The sequence below is a fragment of the Tamandua tetradactyla genome, chromosome 16 (genome assembly GCF_023851605.1).
Source record: "Tamandua tetradactyla isolate mTamTet1 chromosome 16, mTamTet1.pri, whole genome shotgun sequence".
NCBI classification, from domain to species: domain Eukaryota; kingdom Metazoa; phylum Chordata; class Mammalia; order Pilosa; family Myrmecophagidae; genus Tamandua; species Tamandua tetradactyla.
The window spans coordinates 51,328,208-51,350,418 of NC_135342.1; the positions used below are offsets into that span (position 1 = coordinate 51,328,208).

The 22,211-nt window shown below is 56.3% G+C and overlaps 1 protein-coding gene across 1 annotated transcript in view; it reads left to right on the forward strand.

The window, feature by feature from the left end:
- The window catches only part of ADGRG1 (adhesion G protein-coupled receptor G1), a 43,458-nt gene that overhangs the window by 17,303 nt on the left and 3,944 nt on the right, over nt 1–22,211 (forward strand). Inside the window, exons 3-13 of the mRNA XM_077132553.1 lie at nt 11,987–12,091; nt 12,596–13,018; nt 14,574–14,706; nt 15,372–15,519; nt 16,072–16,203; nt 16,553–16,669; nt 17,722–17,767; nt 18,018–18,121; nt 18,975–19,093; nt 20,064–20,332; nt 21,445–21,553. Coding sequence (XP_076988668.1) covers nt 12,031–12,091; nt 12,596–13,018; nt 14,574–14,706; nt 15,372–15,519; nt 16,072–16,203; nt 16,553–16,669; nt 17,722–17,767; nt 18,018–18,121; nt 18,975–19,093; nt 20,064–20,332; nt 21,445–21,553 — 1,661 coding nt within the window. The 5' untranslated portion in view covers nt 11,987–12,030. The remainder of the gene's footprint in view (nt 1–11,986; nt 12,092–12,595; nt 13,019–14,573; nt 14,707–15,371; nt 15,520–16,071; nt 16,204–16,552; nt 16,670–17,721; nt 17,768–18,017; nt 18,122–18,974; nt 19,094–20,063; nt 20,333–21,444; nt 21,554–22,211) is intronic.

The window sequence follows — 22,211 nt, forward strand, 5'->3', positions numbered from 1 at the left end:
AAGCACTTGGCAGAGATTTGTTTGTCCCTGCCCCCACGGAGTCAGAGACTAGGGAGCAGAGATGGCTCAGTGCTGGAGTCCCCCTGGAGTGCCAAGTATGTGTTGGAACGTCAGCATCAAGAATTGGCTCTTATTGGGAAGAGGCTTGGAGCCTGCCTGACCTGGCTTAGAGCCCCAGCATTGTCTCATGTATTCATTATTCCACAAACATTTATTGAACCTCTACTATGTACCAAGCACTGTATTAGATACTGGATATGCAAGTGGTGAACAAGACAGATGGAACAGAGCAAATATTGAGAAATGGGATAACAAGTAAGCAAATAACAGGGCAATTTCACAGGGCATTGTGCTGTAAAACAGTAAGACAAGGTGACAAGGAAGAGAGAGAAAGGTGGGAGGATAGTTTGGGTTGGATGACCAGGGAAGGCTTCTCAGGGGAAGGGATATTTGAGTGAAGGTCTAAGAAGGAGCCGGTCAGACTAAGGGTCCCAGAAAAAATGTTCCATGTTGAGGAGAAAGCACGTGCAAAGGTCGTGAGGTGTGTGTGCAGACAGAGAGGGGGCACAGAGGGCTGCAGCTGGTAAATGCAAGGAGAGATGGAGTGGGATACGGTGGTGGGATCTGGGCAGGCCCAATAGCATGTTGTTTGGCAGTTGTGCTGCTCACTGAGCCTCAGTTATCTGACTTTTCAGAGGAGCCTTATCAATTTTGTCCCGTTTCCTCTCTGGTCAGAATTGTCATGGGTGTGAAGTGAGAGAGTAGATGGTAAATCTCTTTGTCAGAGACTTGGCTCTGGGTGGCAATGAATTATTATAGGTATTTTTATTCTCACAAGTGGGTGGGATATTTAGAGACTATGAGTGGGACCCTGAGTGCTGGACCTCTGTTTCTCTGGGAGTCACTGCAGCAACTGAGTGCCTAGTGCATGCTAAATGCCAGGAGTGCCCCCTGTGTGCCCTTCCCCCCACTGCACCAAACCGCAGCCCCCTGCTAACTCCTTTTAAGCGCAGGGTTCTCCGAGCCAGCGACTGTCTTCTCTGGCCCAGCAGGCGCTGGAATGCTTTCCGGGAGAAGGTTTCACCAAAGAACAGCAACTCCTTTCTTTGCTTTCTTTTCCTCTTCCTCCGGGGGCCAAAAATAGTGCCTGAATAGGGCCTGCTCTGGGCGGCAGCGAGACAATAGCAGCCTCCTGGCTCTGGCCCACGTGTCCAGAGGGGGAGGGGATGGAGCAGGAGCCTTCCATCTCCACGGCCCCAAGCCCCTGCCACCTTCCCATGGCTTTTGCCATAAAAAAGTCCCAAAGCAACTCTGGCCCTTTGGAGTTGGGCCAACAGGGCTCCCCCCCTGCCTGGGAAGGCACCTGGGGCTGCTCGGCTGTGAAGCACGACCGTCGGGTTCCTGAACAACACCCCCCAGCTCTAGGCTGGAACCAAAGGGCCTGGTGGGGGTGCCCTGACTGGCAAAGGGAGGCTACCCCACGGCTCTACTGTCATTTCCTTTGACTCAATGGCTATGAGGAATTTTTGTAGGGGTCAAAGCGTTGTGTCCTGTTGGGAGGAAGTAAGCCACTACTCACTGGAGGTGATCAAATACTTTGGATTGCACTGGGTGGTGAGAGTGCTTAATCAAGCATCAGATGGACATTTGGTGTTGAGGTCATCTTGTCTCTGAGGAGAACTGGATGTGAATTCCATATGCCTCCCCTATCTGCTCAGTGACCTGGGCAAGTCATATCACCTTCCCGAGCTTCTGTTTTCCCATCTGTGAGATGGGTTCAACAGGACTGATCTTGTAGAGTGGTGGAAATGGATCCCCAAAATGCCCCGCGCAGCACCGTGCTTTCCCTTCTTCCTGTATTGGCATATATTTTGGGCCACAGAGAAGAGGAACTGACCCATTCCTAGTCCTTAAGGAACACTAGGAGAAGGCCAATGCCTCCCCCACCCCAGAACTAACTAAAAAAAAGGGATCCCTGGGGGCTGTTGCAATCTGGGAAGGCTGCCTGGAAGAGGTGTGCACCTTAGACATTTGTGGAATAGTATGGCACAACAGCCACTGGTGGGGGATTATGGGGTGTCCAGCCATGGCAGCCTCCATGGGGCCAAGTCCAGTTGCTAATAACCACAGAAGTGGCCCCCGCCAGGTTTTAAAAGATTTGAGTTTAAAGTTATGTCGACAAATTTGCCAGTTTCATGTAAAAATCTGGTCCCTCTAGCCAGGCAGGTCATCCCCCAGTGCTCCCCATAACCTGTGGTCCTAAATCCTGCCTTCCTCCCGCCAGCTCCCTGCCTGGCAAAAGCATCCGAGTCGGGGATCTTGGGTACAGGACAAGCTGGGCAGCCGGCGCTGGGCTGGGTCGGAGCCTGGCAGTGACGTCGCCCCCGCAGCAGCCAGCGGTTGCCAAGGGAACGGTTGCCAGGGGCTGTTGTCACCTGCGCCCCTTCTCAGCGGGCTGGCGGCTGGAGCTTGTCAGCCCATCTTCCCAGGCTGCCCCCATTGTCTGAAGCACCAGTGAGGGGGCCTCGAACTCGGAGGAGAAACTGACTCCCCACCCAGCGGGGCCACAGCCTGCAAACGGGGAGAGCCTCTTGCTCACACGTTCACTCTATGTATTTATAGTCCGCGTTTTGCAACGAAGGAGGAGCCCAGGTAGGATTCTTTCTCTCCTCCCTCTGTTCTCATCTTGGTCTTTCTCCTCTTCTCCTCTTCCTCTCCCCTCCCCTCTTTACATCCCCTCCTTTCCTCCTCCTTCACTCTTCAGTTTCTTCTCCCCCTCCTTCCCCTCCACCCCCTTCCCCCCTCCTGCACCCCCTCTCTCCCTCCATCTCTCACCCCAACTCTCCATTCATCTCCCTCCCCTCCCACCCCCATTTCCCTCCACCTCTCCCCACTCAATTTCTCTCCCCCTCCATTTCCCACTCCTCCCCATCCATTTATCTTTCCTTCCCCCTCCTCTCCTCCCTTCCACTTTTCTCCCCTTCCATTTTTCTCCCTCCACATCCCCCTTCCCCTCCACCTCCCACCCCTCTCTCCTTCCACCCCAACTCTCCTTTCCCTCCACTGCCCTCCTCCTTCATTTCCCTCTCCTTCCATCCCCCTTCCCCTCCATTCCCTCCTCCCCTCTTACCCCCTCCTTTCCCCCCCTCTCCTCCTCCCCGTATTGATAGAGTAGCCACTGGCTGGAGGCCCCACCCCTCCCCTCTGTCAGCCCACAGCTTAAAGTTCTTTTCAGTCCCTGGGCCACACTCCCTTGGTCAAAGACAAGTCTCTGAGGGCCCTGGGAGGAGCGTTTCCAGGGCTTGGGGAGGACTCAACGGGCTGTGTCGGGAAGACCTGTCAGAGCAAGGCTGGGGATGAGGAGGAGTCCGGGCAAGCCCGCCCCCAGTGACCAAGGCCCTTGGGGAGATGGTTGCTTAGCTAACTACAAGTCAACACTTTCTTATAAGCATTTTTAAGAGCAGTTCAAGAGGAAATGGGCTGTGAAATCGAGTGAGTTCACAACTCATCTCCACCACTCACTCGCTGTGTGGTCTTGGGCAAGTAACTTGACCTCCCTGGGCCTCAGTGTCCTTATTTGTTAAATGGGTACATATAATGTACCTGTCTCTAGGTTTGAGGGCAGATTATATTTAATATGTGTAGAGAGCTAGAAGCATGTCTTGCATTCTCAGAGTTTGATTATTTGAAGCTGTGATTTCTGGAGGTAGTCGGCACGCTGCCCTCCCACAAGGTAGGTAACCAGGAGCCTGAGGCCCCCTCGATCTTGGCTGATGCCGTGCTGGGTGCTCAGTGGACTGGACTGGGATCCTGGTCCTGGAAAGGCCCCTGGAGGGGACTCAGGCACAAGAGTCCGGGAACATGGGTCGGGACAGCTCCTGGGGCCTCAGTGGGGAAGGGCGCCTGGGTGTGTGTCCTATCTGCCCATCAGCCAAGGGTCTGGGGCCGGAGGGGAGGAGGAAAAGGTGGAGGAGGAGGAGGAAGAGGAGGAGGGCTGGTGGGTGACCTTGGGAATGCCCAGGGCTCCGCATTCCGAAGACGGGAGTTCTGCCTGGTCTGCAGAGGCTGAGCTGCAGCCTCCAGAAGCAAGCCAGGGGGGAACTGGCTGACCTTGTGGGTCTGACCTTGGGCCATGTGGGGGTGCAGCCTGGGAAGGGGAACTGCAGCCAGACAGCCGAGGTCATGGTCTGTGGCTTGAGAAGGAAGGGTGTCTGCCCAGGACGGAGGAGACGGCCAGCATTCTCTTTGTCCCTTGCTGCCAGCTCAGAGGTAGGTCCCGTTCTCACCTGCGCATCCTAAAGCCTGCTCAGTTTCCATGGGCTCCTGGGGTGGGGGTGGGGAGCTGAGTTACAGAGAAGGAAGATCAGGGTTGGGACAGGGATCACAGAGCAGGAGGCGAAGGCCCAGAGATGGGGACAGACTGGCCCAAAGGTCCTGGGCCAGTTGGCCACAGTGCTGGTTCTGAACCCTGTGGTCCTAATCCCTGGTCACCCACCACCCTTGCCCTGGGTGTCTGCATTCCTTAGGCAGATGCAGACTGGAGTGGCCCCCTGGCACCCTGGTGTCCAGCCGCAGCTGCTCATCAGGCATGGGCTGAGGGAGGTTTGGCCATGGACCTCTGCCTGGCCCTAGACCACCCTGGGAGCAAGGGCTGAACAGGGTGGCATCAGAGTCTCTGGGATGAAAACCCCAGCCTGCCCTCCCACCCCACCCAGACAGAGCTGATTCTGGGGCAGCCACATCAGGAGCCAGATGACCCCCTAACCCCACATCCTCCCTTAGGGTCTAGGTCGCCTCAGTCGATTCCAAAATCCTAAGATGCTTTCTCAGCCCCTAAAAGCTTTCTTCCTTCCTTTCTTTCTTGAGTTCTTTCTTTCTTCTCTCTTTCTCTTTCTTTCTTTCCTTTCTCTCTCTCTCTTTCCTTCCTTTCCAATTCTCTCTCTCTTTCTTTCATTTTCTTTTCTTTTTTCTTCTCTCTTCGAGTGTCAAAGCTGCGGGAGGCAGGGCTGAGGGCCCAGCTGGCTGTGGTTGGCTTTAATGGAGCAGCCCACCTGGGAGACTGGGCTGGCAGTGCCCCGGTCCCCAAGAGCTGGTGCTTTAGAGCAGAAGGTAGATGGATGGCGCCAAATAGACCCCAGGCTCCCCGAGGACCTCTCGCCTGGAAGTGTCTGTGGTGGCGATGAGCTGCTCTGGGGAACACCGAAGCCTGGACGGCCCCTGCAGCCCATCTTCTACCAGCTAATGGCCTCTGGGGCAGCTCAGAGGGGAGGGTGCAGGGGATGGGGATTGGAGGGGGATGCAGGTGGCAGCCTTCTTATCTGTGTGGTCACACGTTTTCTGAGAGTGTGTTCTTCATGCAGGTGTCCTTGCAAGAACCCTGGCACCATGCTGGGAAACTGTGGGTTTCTTCCCTGCAGGACTTATCAGAGCCTCCGATATGCTAATGCGCAGGAGCAACTATCTCCTGCAGCATTTCTCTAACCAGCATTAGTGCTCCTTAGAAAGTGTTTTAGCAAGTGACCTCAGGGCAAAGCTAGGGAGCCTGAGTGCAGAGAAGGAAAGGAGCCAGTAGACCACAATAGCTAAAGGAATAAGCTTTGAGGTCAGGTGGGCTGGGGATTGTGTCCTGACTTAGCCACTTATTTGCTGTGTGATCTTGGGTATGGCTTCACCTCTTTGGAGGTCTGTTTCCTTATCTTTAAAGTGAGAATAATAATAGGATTAGCTTCAGAGGGTTGTTGTGAGGATGAAAAGATTCATTTGTGAGAAGCGCTTTGCATGATCCCAGGCACAAATTGAGCACCTGCTAAATGGGAATTGTGACAACACACACAACTTGCCACACACCCCTTTTTGGAGTACAGCATCTTCACAGTGTCAGACAGACCCCTGTTTGCTCCCACACACCATCTGGCATCTAGCCAGGCCCCGTGGAGGCCCGAGGCCAGGGCATGTCACCACACTGGCATCCCAGGGAGGAGGAAGAGTGGGTGCAAGGGCTGGGAGGTGGGGGATGGTGGGGGCCTCCCTGGGGCCCACTAAGCAAATGCCCCAGGGCCAGATAAGGGGCTGCATGTGGGAGGCTCTGAGTAGCTGGCTCCAGGGGAGGACTCAGAGGCCCTTCTCGTGGGCAGCCTGCTGCCCCCAAGCTGGCAAGGAGCTCCCCACTCCTTCCTCTCCTCCCCTTCCTCTTTCTCCCCCTGCAGCCAGGGCCTTTTTGGGCCTGCGGAGGGAATCAGAGCCCCAGGAAAACGGCTGGACCAGGACCAGGGGAGGTGGGGCTTACTGGTACACACCTGGGCGCCTCACCTAGGGCAGTGGGCAGGCAAGGCCTTGGCGGCTGCCAGCCTCTGGGGGCGGGCAACCAGCTTAATTTTTATTCTCCTTTACCGTAGAAAAATTCCTGAAACCTGCAGTCACTCTGCCCCCCACCCCCACCCCCCTACCCCCCCGGTGATCCTGGAATGCACTTCCCAGGGAAGTTCTGGGAGCCTCAGTTACTCTAGCTGGGGCTTGGGGATGGAGGGTGGAGAGTGGCTCAGCATTTGCTAGGGGTCCTGGGTGCTGCCGAGGGGGCCGGGGCTGGGGTGGGGGTGGGGTGTGGCCCTGGGTCCTGCCCAGCTCTGACAGGGGCACCTCCACCTTGGACTGTTGGGTACGTGGTGATTCCAAGTACGACTTACTTTTATTTTAAAATGTCTGCAAATCCACTGGAAGGAGGCCCCACTGGGAGGAAACACCTGCAAGAGCCTCTTCTATCTCCTCGAACGTGCGCTGCACCCCTGGCCTTTGAGGTCTCTCGAGGGCCCCTCCCTTGTTGCCCTGCATCCCAGCCTTCCTCCCCCCTGCCCCCCACATATGCACACGCACACATATGCACACCCACACGCACACACTTGTGCACACACGCACACTCACATGCATACTTACACTCTGGAGCGCTAGTTCTCGTCCCTCTCCTGGTCCCTCTTTGGGGCCAATCTGCCCTTTCTCAGGTAGGGGGAGGGGGTGTCAGCAGCAACATGTCCAACCCCACTGGAGAGCGGCTGAGGACAGGGATGGGGACAGAGGAGAGCTGAGTGGGGTCCTCTCCCTTCTGTCCCTCCCAGCGAGGGCCCATTGGAGGGAGCGGCATCCAGGTGAGCAGGACCAGACTGAAGACTGACCCTGGGGCCCTGCCAACCCACCCATGCCCTCCTTTCTCCTGGCTGTCATTTAGGGGGGCCTTTCCGGGTTCTTGGCACCCTGCTAAATGCTGGCTGTAGCACAGAGAAGCATCACGTGTCCTTGTCATGAGGTAGACAAGGACAAGAGGCAACAGCTGGGACACAGACTCCCTGACCCGGAGTCCCAGCCCTGCGGTTTACCTGCTGAGTGACCTGGGACAAGTCCCCTCCCCTCTCTGGGTCCATGTAATAGACAGCTACTGGTGTCGCTCCCAGGCTGATAAACCACTGGTGCACAAGCCCGTGGCGTGACCATCAGGGGACACCTGTTAACCCCAGGCGCCCGAGCACACCCAGGCCTGCTGCCTCAGGTCCGCAGGCTGTGGGCCTGGGAATCTGCGTCTTGGCCACCTCCTGGGGTGTCTCTGACCCATGGGCAGGTTTGGGCACCTCCGACATGAAGACTTCATGGCCATGGGGAGTGGATTGTGTGGTCTGTGGACTGGCAAGAATGTGGAGCATTATTAATTCCAAAGGGATCAGGTAAAACTTCGTGGGGAGGGCATGGCTTAACAGGGTCCCAAAAGACGAGTCGGACCATCCCAGGGATAAGGACGTTGCAGACAGGGTGAGCCGCATGAGCAAAGGTTTGGGGGGCGGGATGCAGATGGCTGAGGGGGTCCCACACACTACACAGTGTGTGTAAAAGGAAGGAGGAAAAAAGCAGGCAGGGGACCAAGTCCGACGTCTTCCTGCTTGGAGGTGTCAGGGTGGCGCCTGCCCAGGAAGAGTTAAGCCCAGAGCTGCGCAGGTCCTGTCCACTCAACTTCCACCTCTCTCCGAGAGGAAATGGGTTTTCCAGGAGCCTGGAGCGGGCTGGCTGTGACTCGTGCCTCCACACGGGATGGCAGAGGAAGTGACTCAGGCCCCTGGGGGAGAAAGTGAGCCCGAGAGTTCCCTGTCCACTCCCACTGAACCCCACCCTCACCGCGTGGAGGGCAGAGCTGGGCTAGTGGCACAGCAGGAGCCCCTTCCCCAGGGGTGGAGGGTGGTGGGGGGCTTTGGCTCAGACAAGCCCCGGCCACCCTCTGCGCCACCTGGGCCCCTGGGAGCGGTGATGGTGATCCCCATTGTGTCAGGCCGGGCCGGACTGTTCTGTTCTCTGTGTGTTTACGGAAGGCCTGAGGTCAGGGGAGGCTTCTCCGGAAGGGGAGCGGGTGGGGTGCTCCCCTAGGACACGGGGCCCCCACAGCTTCTCTCCTGGGCTGCCTGCGGCCCTGGCTGCCCCCCACCTTTTCTCTCCTGAGAGCCTTAGTCTACCTGGTCCCCCAAAACCAGGGGAGCACAGATCTCTGGGATATTTAGGTCATCTCTCGGAGGAGAGGAGGGCTCAGGGGGATGCGGGGGCCGCAGTTCTCCTGAGACCCAGGAGCATATTCCAGCCTTACCCCTGTGTGATTTGGAACAGATGGTCTTTCCCAGCCTCAGTTTCCTGGTCTGTAAAAGGGGAAAACAATAGGACCAGCTGCCCAGGTGGCTCTGAAGATTTAATGTGATAGGTAGACCTTGCCACATCTATCATTGTTGTGGTGATTTTGCTAGAATGTTCCCTTCTTAGCCCCCCAGATTCTGGCCCAGCGCTGTGTGAGGGTAGGCCTGGTGTCTCAGGGCTGAGGTTGGTTCCGGGAGGACCTGATGGGGTGGGGCCTGCCCCAGTCTGCACGTCTCCAATGCCAGAGGCCAGGAGAGTGGGCTTGCGGAGGCTCCCAGAGGCACCCCTGGCTCCCAGTTCTGGGTTTCAGAACCCAGAGTTCTCTCCCCCCAGACCCTATTACGTGGCTGAGCCAGGCTGGTGACCAGGCTTTCCCAAGTCCTGGTGGGGGTACTGGAGGTGGCCTTTGTCATGGATGCTGACTGTCCTTGGGGAAGTTCTCAGGGGTGGGGAGTAGCTGGTGTATGTGTGTGTGTGTGTGTGGGGGGGTGTGTGTGCAGACCTCGGGGCTTGCCTGGCCTTTGGCACGGGCTGAAGGGAGAAAGGAGGTTTGGGGAGTTGGGCAGGGGTAAGGTTCTCTGTGAGGTGAGGACAGTGCCAAGGACAGAGACCTTTTTCTGCTTGATCTGGGTTGAAATCTACTCCTTGACCTTAGCTCAGCTCTTTTGCCCTTCAGGGTTCTGTGGACAGTCCTGGACCAGGGTTGCAAGGAGGGAAGTTTTCTGGGTGGGGTTTCAGCCTTCCCTTTGCCCTCCCGGAAAGGAAGTTTCATGCTCTAAGAATTTCCCCTCAAGGTGCTCTGGAGATTGAGCTCGCTGTGGGGGCTGGGGTGGAGTGGGGAGAAAGTGGAGGTGGGGAGAGGGAGTGATTGGGGTCTGTGACGGGCCCAGTGGAGTGAGTTAGGGGCAGGCACAAACGGGGTAGAAGTATGTAGGTGACCTCTATGGCACTTTCCACAGGCGTGGCCTGTCCTAAGCCCTTTACAGATATCAATTAACTTAATTCTCACAAAGACCCTTGATGTAGGCTCTATGTTTATTCCTATTTACAGGTAAGGAAATTGAGGCTCAGAAAGGGTGAGTAACTAGCCCAGGGACACACAGCTAGTGAGTGGGGAAGCTGGAATTTGAACCCAGGTAGTCTGGCTTCCGAGTCCACTCCACTAACCAAGAATAGGTTAAAGGAAACCAGGCCACCCCCTCCCACCCCCAGTACACCCCCAAGATGGGGGCAGAGTTGTCCATCTTGGAGTGGCTGTTGAGAGCCCAGGTGGAGTGGGGATGATTCAGGAACTGTCAGGTTCATGCTGTCTGCTTCCTTGCGAGTGTTTGAATCCCTTTCATAATTCATCCTGTGGTGCAAACTTGCTCATGCCCCTCCAGTGATGGGGAGCTTAGTCCCTGTCTCCATCTCCTTTCCTCTCACGGGCCAGTCCAGGGGGGTTCATGCAAAGTAAATGTTCCTGCCCATCCCGTGGCGGCTCTCACTGAAGGTCAGTAGCCCAGAGAGATACATGGGTTCTCTGAGCCTTGGATCCAAACCATAAAATGAGGATTGGGGCCAAATAACTCAAAGCAATCTGTTTACCAGCATGGAACAGTGGTTGCAGCATGAGGGCTGCCTGGAGGAGGTGACATTTGGACCAGGGATTAGAACCAGAGAGTGACAGGGACTGGCAGAAAACAGTAGGAAAGAGGGAGTCTTGGAGGGATGCTGGGTTTCCTTCTGCTGACTTGAGGTGGTGCAAGGCAATTTCAAAAGGAACCAAAATGCTTAGAGGATGCAGAGTGAAACTATAACAATCCCAACCTAGGAAATGGTGGCCTTCCCCAAAATGATCTCACATCCTTCTCCTCCATGGTCCCTATAATACGACCAGGGCGAGGGGATGAGCCCATTTGATATATGATCAGGCTGACAAGGCCCGAGAAATTGGGATTCAGACACATGTTGGGACTTTAGAAACTGGCTCTAGGTTGGTGGGGCCAGGTTCATTCAGGAAATGAGCTCCTGCCTGGGACTCCCTTTCCTTGTCAGTTTCACTTATGCAGTTCAAAAGCCACCTTTTTCTGGAAAAGGTTTCTCCCAGGTTTCTCTCAAACACAGACTCCTCTCATGCCCCGGTTACCAGGCCTCTTTTCATCTGCCCTGTGGTAGGTGCTTGTGTCTGTCACTGCCAGCAAATGCAGCTCCTCGCAGAACGGAGTGCCTGCCAGTCTCTGTCGGCACCCAGCTCAGTCAAGGGCTGGGCTACAGCTGACCATGGGGAGGGCCAAACCACCTGGCAGCTCTCTACAAGTGCCACAGTCCTGATCAGGCAGGAAAAGCCCCTGGTCTCTAGGGCAATCTCAAGTGAGTCACTGGGAACCCTTGGCCTCAGGTTCTCAGTCTGTAAAATGGGCCAACAGTATTACCTACTTCACAGGTTTGGAGTGAGGGCTAATGCCTGGGTGGGATAGGTCAGCACACACGGGCTCAGCTAATAGACCCATGGGGAGGGGTCAGAGGTGTCCACTCCATGCCAGGGTCGGGGTGGGAAGCGCTGGGCCATCCTGAGTGCTAGGCCCTTGGAAAGACCCGGACCTCCCTTCGCAGCTGTCCAGGGCACAGGGGTCCAGCTCCCCCTTGTGGTTGTGATAGGAAACACCCTTCTCCTCCATCCCCTCTAGAGGGTGCTGTGGGCGCCTGGATTCTTCACTCCCTTTTCTTCGTGGTCCACCTGCCCAGCCTTTACCCAGCTGTATCTGTGCTCCAGGACCTGTCCACAGAGATGGATTGGAGCAACCTGGCTCTGATACATTATCCCGCACCACCTGGGGAGGCTCACAGAGGGAGCTTCGGTTGGTAGTGGGGACCAAGGAAGGCTAGGACAGACTGGCGGGAGTCAAGGAAGGCTTCCTGGAGGATGTGTCCTCCGAGGTTCCTGGCGAACTTCTTCCTTCTCTATCTCTCCTCCAGGCCTGGTGGGAATGGGGGTGGGGTGGGTGGGAATTAGTTTTGGGTGGTGCTGGATTCTGGCCAAGACTACCCCATCACCCCGGGGCCCGGGAGGGAGGTGCAGTAATTATTCCCATTCTTGGTGTCGGACACAGAATCGTGCAGCAGATGAGGTTGGAGCTGGGATGTGAGCTGAGTCGGGCTCCGCACAGCCACTGCCTCTCGAAGAACAGATTCTGGCAGCTCGGTGGGGGGCGTTCCCCGGGCTGCTTCCGCGCCGGCCTCTCCACCTCATGTCCCACATCCATGCTACACTGGGCTCCCCCGCTGCAGGGCTGGCCCAACCAGCCTGGGCCCCAGGCCCCCAGCTAACACTCCTGGCTTCTTTCAGGTGGTGACTTCTAGGGAGTCTCAGTGTGACTTCCAGGGAGGACGATGGTTGCTCGAGTGGGGCAGCCAGTGCTGCTCCCGCTGTGTCTGCTCCTGCTGATCCGAGGTAAGTCTTTCCTGGGGATGTCCTGGGGCTGTTGCAATTCACATGTTAAAATGTCCCCAAACACATACACTACCCTCTCAGGCATGGGCCTACAGGCACAGCTTTGCAAATGGATGACGTCCCTTCCTCCTGGCAGCTGCAGTCCTACACCAAGGCACATAGCTTGGGGTGGGAGGATGAATTGGATTTCCAACCCCTTCGTGCCTGCAGCCAGCGCATTTTTGTGCAGTGCACAGCCTGCACAACTGTCTGTGGTAGCCTGGCCCATTAGATACTTTACTGCTGTTAAAATACATATATTTTTGCCTTTGAAATCAGTGTTAATTTTGAGTTTGCTCTTTTCTTGTCATTTTGAAGCCAATACTTCCTGCAGGGCGAGGTGGGCTCACATATTTTGTATACCCCTGAGGTTTAGGCCTTTGGGATGTGTTTAGGTCACTGGTGCTAAGCTGCGTGTTCTCAGCCCAGGGTCTACCTGCTCCATGTGTCGCCTGTTCCCCCCAGGTGCCTGCGGCAGGGGTGCCCAGGAGGACTTCCGATTCTGCGGCCAGCGGAACCAGACACACCTGAGCCGCCTCCATTATGAGCAGACGGCGGAACTGCACATCTCCATCCAGAACTCCGAGGGGGCCCTCCGGATCCATGCCCCCTTCCCTGCAGTCCCTGAGGCTTCCCAATTCTTCCCTGACCGCAGGGGCGTCTACCACTTCTGCCTGTACTGGAGCCGCCGCGCTGGGAAGCTGCACCTCCGCTATGGAAGGAATGACTACGTGCTGAGCGACCAGGCTTCTGGCCTCCTGTGCTTCCTGCAGCAGAAGGAGAGCCTGGCGCCAGGCCCCCTGCTGTTCGCCACCTCTGCCAGCTCCTGGTGGAGCCCTCAGAACAACAGCCTGCCCAGTGCCGCGGGTTTCACCTTCTTCTTCCACAGTAAGGGACTTCCAGGCAGAAGGAACAGCTTGGGCAAAGGCCCAGAGGCAGGGCAGGCTTGAGAGTGGGGAGCCATCGAAGGTGGCTGAGGAGAGGAGGAGCCAGCCCCATACCTGCTGTGGGAAGCTTCATGGGATGGTAGGAATGAGGGCATAGTCCCATCCAGAGGCTGCAGGGAAGGTCCAGGTGAGGGACGATGAGGTCTGGAAGGGGAGGGAATGGAGGGATGGGAGGGAAATCAGGAACGAGAGGAAGAATCTGCCTTCATCAGCGTCATCGTAGAGTTTTTATCCCCATTTCAGAGAGGAGAAAACTGAGGCAGAGTGAGGCTGCCCAAAGTTGCACAGCTAGCACGTGGGGGAGCCAGGATTTGAACCCAGAAGCGGATTAGCTTGAGGTGGGAGGTGGGGGCAGGGGGCAGAGGTCAGCAGATGGAGAGGATCTGGCTGGCTGTGAGGTGCAGAGCCTGTGCGTGTCCTGCCTGTGAGATGGGTGGGATGTGCCGCCACTTCCTCTTACATGCTGGATTGGGGGCAGAGGAGAGACGGTGTCCAGAAGGGGCTCAGCGCTTTGCTGAGGGTCTAGGTTTTCCCTGGTTCCGACTTCTTTCAGGCAGCTCCGGTATGGGGCTGGGATTCCGTTCCCTGCCCCCAGGGTTGGGGGCACAGCACTCTGAACATTCTAGCAGGTCCAGGGCCCTGAAAATGCTGGGGGGTGGCAGGGCTCCGGGCCCAGCAGTGTCTACAGCAGCAGGGAGGGGGACAGGGACTCCCTACCCCCAGCCTGGGAGATTTTAGGGCAAAGTCAAGCAGAGTTGCAAATCGGCACCCTGAAGAACAAATCTGGGCTTGGTGTTGTTTGCCCTGTAGAGTGGTGTCTTTTTTGGTTTTGTTCTTTAAATTAATGTGAGTCAGGATTCTCACATCGCCTAACAAATCAGGCCTTCTGGATTATCATTAGGAAGATATGGCTACCCAGGGCCTGCCTTCCTCCATGGCCCGGCACTTGCCCCTCCCCACATGTCTTCCGTCCCCCTCCTGTCAGCCCAGCTCATCTGTGTCTCCTGCCTGACCCCCAGAAACACCGACACTGCAGCCCTGGGTGGAGGGCCTGGAGCTCCTGGGGGCAGGGAGGCTGGGGCTGGGGAGCCCCCCAACCCCCCACGCAGGCCTCCCACATCCCTCCTGGAGGCTGTCCGGTGGAGCCCAGGCCTTGGGATGGGTGGTCCCGGCTCCGTGTACACAGCCAGAGGGTGCCTGGGCAGGGACTAGGCAGGACGGTGCCCACTCCACCTTGCCGGGGCTGGAGTTGCTGGAAGCTTCCATTTGATGGAAGCCCCCCCCACACACAGACACACCCAACCTCATCTGGCTGGCCTCATCTTTGAGTGACCTTGAGCAAGTCCCCCCTACCTCTAGGTGCCTCGGTTTCCTCTTCTGTAAAATGGAGATCGAGCCCTTCAGAGTCATCATGAGGATTCAATGGGAGTAAGTGGTTCTGGCACAGCACCCCACTCAGCAGCTTTCAGATAGGTCTGTCTGTCCGTCTCCCCCAGAGCCTCCCCAGAAGGCCTTGCATAATGCCTCGGTGGACATCTGTGAGCTGAAGAGGGACCTGCACCTGTTGAGCCAGCTTCTGAAGCACCCCAGGAAGAGCTCCAGGAGGCCCTCGGCCACCCCCACTGGCCAGTAAGTGTGGCTGGCCCTGGGGTGTGGGGGGTGGGAGGGGGCATCCTGCAGGGCTGGGACCCGGAGTGGGGAGACAGGCTGGAGGCCTCTCCTGGGGCTGGACCGTTCCCTGGGCTTCCTCTTCTCTGGCTTGTCTGTCCTTCTCCTCTTGGGGGGCCTGAGAAACAGTCCCCAGGCCAAGCCCCTCACCTGCCTGAGTCAGGAAAACAACCGTTCACATGCCCATCCCAGGATGGCCTCTCCCAAGCGCCCCTTCCCTCCAAATAAAGGAGGGACTGTTGGTCCATTTTGGAGCTCAGCAGACTGAGATGGGCAGAGCTGCCCCATGGCCACAGATTGGGTCTGTCCAGGCAGAGCCAGGACCAGAGCTGGGTGTTCTGGGTCCTAGGAGAGCCCCCTTCCTGTCCCCCAGCCTCTGACTTTTCCCACTGTCTCCATCTGTGCTGCTCCAGCCTCCTCTCTACACCTGCCTGCCCCACCCACATCCCTTCCTCCTGCACTCATCTGGCTGTTTTTCTCTGCTGCCCCCTGCCCTCTGTCTGCCTCTGCTTCCCATGAACCAGTCTGAGCCTCTTCTCACCCTCTCGCTCTCCCTCTCTGCCCTGCCTCCCCTGCCTACGCAGATCCGCCTCCTCCACATTCACCTCCCCTCTCTTCCCTGCCAGGCACCTGCAGGACCTTGAGGCGAAGCTGTCCTCGGTGAGATTCACAGGTGACACAGTGTCCTTTGAGGAGGACCGGGTCAATGCCACAGTGTGGAAGCTCCAGCCCTCGGCTGGCCTCCAAGACCTGCGCATCCACTCTCGACAAGAGGTCAGGGGCCAGGATCAGGGCTCTGTCTGGGCAGGAAGCAGATGGGGGGCCTGGTGGGAAGTAGAGGCTGTGAGCACCCAGGCAGTGCATCACCCCTGCCTCAGCCTCTCCCCAGGACAAGGAGGACCCTCCCTGGTCAGTGGCTTTCCCAAGGAGCAAGGATCTTTCCCGGGCCCAGTGGTGAGGACAGAGATGGAAGAAATAGCCTGTCCATGTACCCCTATCTTGAGACCGCCCCTGGAGCGGGGCCAGTTGGCTGGAGGCCACCTGCACTGCCTATCCTGTGACAGCTGCTGACGGCAGGGTTGGGTGGACAGCAGCACAGTCCCGTGATCCTCCCAGGCCTGTTTGTCGCTGAGCCTCTGGGTTCTAACCATAAGGCTTCCCTAACTGGTGCCAAGGAGGGAGGGCTGAGAAGAGCGCCAGGGAGTCAGGTATGCCTTCCTCAAGGAGGTGAGCTTAGAGATGGCAGCATCCAGGAAAGTGCGTGTGTTGGTGGGGGCACCTGGGGGTCCACATCAGACTGAGCCTTGGAGGGCTCTGGTTCTGCAGGAGGAACACAGCGAGGTCCTGGAGTACTCGGTGCTGCTGCCACGTGTGCTTTTCCAGAGGGCCAAAGGCCGGAGAGGGGAGGCTGAGAAGAGACTCCTCCTGGTAGATTTCAGCAGCCAAGCCCTATTCCAGGTACGGGGTCCTCACTGATGTTCCTTCCCCTAGAGAAAACAGTCCCTGTCTGATGGAGAGATGGAAGAAAGGCATGGGAAAGCCCCCTCTTCCAGGAGTCAATGCTTTTCCTGTGAAATCAGAAAATGGACCGTAATGTGTAAATCTCCCCTGGAGAGGTCACACAGGCATTGTTCTTACTATGATGTAAATGACTACACATGCAAGAATTATTTTCAAATGGAAACTCAACATCTCAGAGCAATGCATTGGGAAAGCCAGAAAAATTGAGAGCTAGGAGACTTCTGGGCCTTTCTTTCTCAGTCCTGAGTCCCCACCCTACTCTCTTCCCTCAACCCTATGTATCTAGGACAAGAATTCAAGCCAAGTCTTGGGTGAGAAGGTCTTGGGTATCGTTGTGCAAAACACCAAAGTAACCAACCTCACGGAACCTGTGGTGCTCACCTTTGAGCACCAGCCACAGCCGGTGAGTGGGAGAAAGGTAACTGGGGCAGAAGGGTGGGCTGCGGTAGGAATGGTCTCTGGCTTGGCCATATCCTCCCTTGCACCCTTACTCCCACTACCCCATCCCACTTTATTATTTTTTAATTTTTTATTAATTAAAAAAATTACAAGTCATTTCCCAGAACTTTTGCACCAATTCAGAAAAAGAAATAAAAAGACAATAGAAAAATAAAACAAAAACAGAAAAAAAATTTTTACATACCATACCCCTTACTGCTTTTATTGATCACTAGCATTTCAAACAAAATTTATTTTAACATTTGTTCTCCTTATTATTTATTTTTATTCCATATGTTCTACTCATCTGTTGACAAGGTAGATAAAAGGAGCATCAGACACAAGGTTTTCACAATCACACAGTCACATTGTGAGAGCTATATCATTATACAATCATCATCAAGAAACAGCTACTGGAACACAGTTCTACATTTTCAGGCAGTTCCCTCCAGCCTCTCCATTACATCTTGAATAACAAGGTGATATCTACTTAATGCATAAGAATAACCTCCAGGATAACCTCTTGACTCTGTTTGGAATCTCTCAGCCGTTGACACTTTGTCTCATTTCACTCTTCCTCCTTTTGGTCGAGAAGGTTTTCTCAATCCCTTGATGCTGGGTCTCAGCTCATTCTAGAGTTTTTCTCAATCCCTTGATGCTGAATCTCAGCTCATTCTGGGATTTCTGTCCCACGCTGCCAGGAAGATCCACACCCCTGGGAGTCATGTCCCATGTACACAGGGGGAGGGTGGTGAGTTTGATTGCGTGGTTTGGCTGGAGAGAGAGGCCACATCTGAGCAACAAAGAGGTTCTTTTGGGGGTGACTCTTAGGCCTAATTTTAAGTAGACTTGAGCTATCCCCTGTGTACCCCACCCCACTTTACCTGTCTTTTACAGAAAGATCACCTGGGTAAGGTGCCATATAGGGTGGTGGCCTCACACTGTCCTAGACTTCCTCTGCCTGGGCCATGAAGGGGTGGACTGTGATGAAATCCTTTCTCTTTCTTTTCGCTACAGATGAATGTGACTCTACAATGTGTATTCTGGGTTGAAGACCCGACGCGTGAGTATGGAGGGGGAGTCTGGGCTGGGCAAGTATCTAGAGAGGGGGGGGGGTCCTGGAGAGTGAGGGAGATGGGGCTAATCAGGGAAGGCTTCCTGGAGAAAGTTGGGCTTTGAAGAGGGAACGATGGTTGGCTAGAGGTCTGTCAGGTGAAGCAAAGGCATGGAAAAGTGATACAGTCATGCACTTGGGGGCTATGATGGGGTCCTGGGGGATTGGGCTTGAGCAGAGCTCGTTGCCCCTTCCTCAGTGAGCAGCCCGGGGAGCTGGAGCAGTGTTGGCTGTGACACCATCCGGCAAGAAACACAGACCTCTTGCCATTGCAACCACCTCACCTACTTCGCAGTGCTCATGGTGAGCTCCCCTCCCGCCCGCAGCCCCACCACCGGCCGAGTTCTTGTTCTGTGCCGGGCACTTTTCACAGATTACATCATTTATTCCCCCTAACAACCCCTCGTGGTAGTTCCTGTTGTCCCACTTTATAGATCAGGGAATCAAGGCTTTGAGAGATTTACCCAAGGTCACACAGCCTGTAAGTGGTGGAGCTCATCTATACAGTCCTTGCTCTGAATTTCCAAATTTTGATGTGCCTTGAAGTCCCCTGGGGGGTTGGATAAAAATGCAGATTCCTGGCCTCAATTGGGATTCTCATCCCACAGGGCTGGGCTGGGGCCTGGAGTGTGTTTCTAAACGAGCCCCCAGGGGAGGCTGAGGTCCAGCGAGTTGGGCTCCAGGATCCCCAGGGGCAAAGAGGCTCCATCGTCCCAGGTCCGTGCTCCCAGAATCCTAGGGTCCTGGTGCTGTAGTGACCCAGAGGCCATCCAGCCGTCCATGAAGGGGTCCAGCTCTGCTTTGAATGTGCCTGGAGCTGGGATTGGGGCTCCCCTCACAGAATACCTAATGCTACATTAAAGGTAGAAGAAACTGAAAGCCAGGACAGAAAAGAGCTTTTCAGTGGAGGGTTCTTGACCTCTGTGGGCCGAGGATGCATCTGAGAATGTGATGAAAGCTGCAGAACCACCCCCCCTGCCACCCCGGAAAATGCCCTCCCATGGGGACCGCCTTCTGCTTGAGTTGCGGGGTGGAGAGGGTGGTTCATAGATGCCCAAGGCCCATCTGGGGGCCGCAGTTGCCTCTCACCTGGGTCAAACCCTCAGTGACAAGTTGGTGACACTGAGGCCAGCCCTGACCGGTCTCCTGGGCCCAGGTGTCCTCCGTGGAAGTGGACGCTGTGCACAAGCACTACCTGACCGTCCTCTCCTATGTGGGCTGTGTCATCTCTGCCCTGGCCTGCGTCCTCACCATCACCGCCTACCTCTGCTCCAGGTAGGGCCGGGGGAGGGGCAGGAAGAGGGGAGGGAGGGGCTCCACGAGCATGGAGACCCTCCCCAGAGTATGACCCAGACACATGTGTGCAGGGGTGGGGGGTTGGTGGGGGAAGCAGCCTCCTGATGCCGGGGGGCTGCATGTCATGCTCAGATCTGTGATGGTTGGATGTATAATATTTGCAAATATGAATTAATTGCCAGTATATAAATATCAGGAGAGTTCACATAAGAATCTACCTTTGAGTAATCAGATGTGAGCCCACTGTCCACACGGAAATAAAATGGTGACTATAATGATAGTTAACACTTATATCGCACTCCCCACATCCTGAGCCCTGCCCTAAGTGCTTTCCATGGGCTAGCTCAGTTCATCCCCCAGCGACCCTAGGAGGGAGTTCTCAGAGAGGGTGAGTGGCCTGCCTGAGGTTACCCAGCGAGGCCGAGGCAGATGCAGACCTTGGACCCAGCAGGCTGGCTCCTGAGCCCCATGGCCACGGTTGCCGGGACGGAGTGGCAGCAGCCACTGTGGACAGGCACAGCTTCAAGTGTTCTCTCCAGCTCCCCACACTCTGGTGTCTGTTTTGGGGGGCTTGTCCTCTGCAGGCATTTGAGTCTGACTCCCCCCACCCCCCAAGGGCTTTCCGTCCCCCACTGCTGTCCATTTGGATGCCTCAGGGGAGGAGGAACCCGCGGGTGCCTTCCCCCAACCCTAGCCGTCCTGGGTGGGGGTCTGGACTGTCAGTGCTCGGCTGGACCTAAACTGGGGTCCATCTGCAGTCAGGGCCCGTGCCTGTTTGGGTGGAGGGGACATCTGGGGTGTTCCACCATCCTTCACGAGGAGGGGCGAGGTGGGAGGAGGAGCGGGGGGTGTGCGTGCGCGGGCACACACACGTACACACACGCGCACGCACGCACACTGGTTGCCTTCGCACCCTGGTCCACGGGGATGACCCACCCCTCCCGCGCAGGAGGAAGCCGCGGGACTACACCATCAAGGTGCACATGAACCTGCTGCTGGCCGTCTTCCTGCTGGATGTGAGCTTCCTGCTCAGCGAGCCCGTGGCCCTGCTGGGCTCCGAGGCGGGCTGTCGCGCCAGCGCCATCCTCCTGCACTTCTCGCTGCTTGCCTGCCTCTCCTGGATGGGCCTCGAGGGCTACAACCTCTACCGACTGATGGTTGAGGTCTTTGGCACCTATGTGCCCGGCTACCTACTGAAGCTGAGCCTCGTGGGCTGGGGTGAGTGGTGGGATGGGGAGTCCTCTCTGGCTCATGGAGGGTCTCTTGGTGCCCCCCTCTCCCCCAGAGCAGCCCCTCCTACTCGGCCTCTGGGAAAGCATAGGCACTTGGCTCTGCTTCTCCACGCACCTCTCTGACTGTTCCCTCTTGGCTTCCATCACTCGCCCATCCTCAGGGGTCCTTCCTCTTGGCTGGGCCGAGGTCTTCTTTAAGTAAATGAAGCAGTGGGCCCTCTCCCCAAGAAATTATCTGTATCACTCATCCCCTTCTAGGGGGTTGTGGGCAGGACCACCATGTACGGTTGTGCAGGTTGTGGACTTAGCTCGAAGGCACCCAGCTGGTGAATGAATGGCATTGAAATCCACTTGTCCTCGGCTCACCTAATTCCCTCAGGCTGGCAGCAGGCCCCACCTGGGGATCCCCCGGAACCCCAGGTAACAGATTTCCCATGGCTTCAGTCTTTAGTTTTGGTCAAAAACACCCTGATTCACCTAGGGCCCAGACCTCTCTCAGGTCAGTCCTGGAGGCCTGGCTCCCACCACCATTCCTTCTGGACGCTTCACAGGCCCTCCACCTCGACAGATGTCCCTGCCCCAACCAGTTCTTCCTGTGCTCCTCACTTGGCCCCCTCTTGGGTCGTGCCGTCCATGCATATGATGTTCCCGTGGTGTCAGCATTTGGTGGTGGACAGCTCCTGCGGGGCGCTCTCCCTCTCCACCTCATGGATGGGTCAAGGCCTAGCCCAGCCATTTCCTGGGGACAGAACTCTGAATTTCCCCCTTGGACTCTTGCTAATCCCACCAATGTCCTGCCCCTCCCATCTCTCCTTGTGACATCAGCTCCTCGGCAGGGAACTCCAGGCTTTTTCTCTTAGAGGCTTCCACGACAGCAAGGAGCAAGGTCAAGGCCGGGCAAGATGACCACCCTCCCCACCCCACACCGCCACCATGGGAATTCAGCTGCCAGGGGAATGGGAGGGTCTGAGTTCGGGGGACACTTCCCAAGATGGGACTAGATGGGCTCTGAGCGCACAGGCCTGAGACGTCCATAGGGTCAGGGAGAGAGTGGGCCTTGGGGGTGGGAAATGGAGCTGCCCGCCTTGCCGCCCGCAGGGTTCCCCATCTTCCTGGTGACGCTGGTGGCACTGGTGGACGCGAACAACTACGGCTCCATTGTCCTGGCTGTGCACAGGACTCCGGAGAGCATCATCTACCCCTCCATGTGAGTGGCTGTGTGGAGTAGGGGCAGGGGGGTGGGGCTGGCGAGCAGCCAGCCTGGGCCATGCTGGCCAGGAGGGGCCGGCTTGGTGGTTTCCCGAGCGCTGGGCTGAGGTCAGGGAGGGTGAGAGCAGTTGGCTGTGCCATTCGCTCACTGGGTGCCCTTGCGCCTCAGTTTCCCCATCTGTGAGTGGGGGTACGCATAGAAGCATGTGAGCCACCCTGTGTCCCTGTGTTACACCCCTCTGAGGGCTGGGAGGGCAGGGTCCGCCCCTGGCCACCAGCAGAGGCAGGACTAGAAACCAAGGTCCCTGACTTCTTTCTACCCTTTCCATTGGCTCAGCATCTTGAGGCTCTCAGCTCTTCATACCCTGACCCCATGATTTTTGTCTCACCCTTGTAACATTTTTAAAAAGTGTATTTTTATGGACAAATCTTTGCACACATACAGTCCATACATGGTGTACAATCAGTAGCTCACAATATCATCACATAGCTGTATATTTATCACCATGATCATTTTTTGGAACCTTTGCATCAGTCCAAATAAAGAAACAAAAAGAAAAAAGTCATACATCCTTTATCCCTTATTCCTCCCTCTCATTGACCACTAGTATTTCCGTCTACCCAATTTATTTTACCCCTTATCCCCCTATTATTTA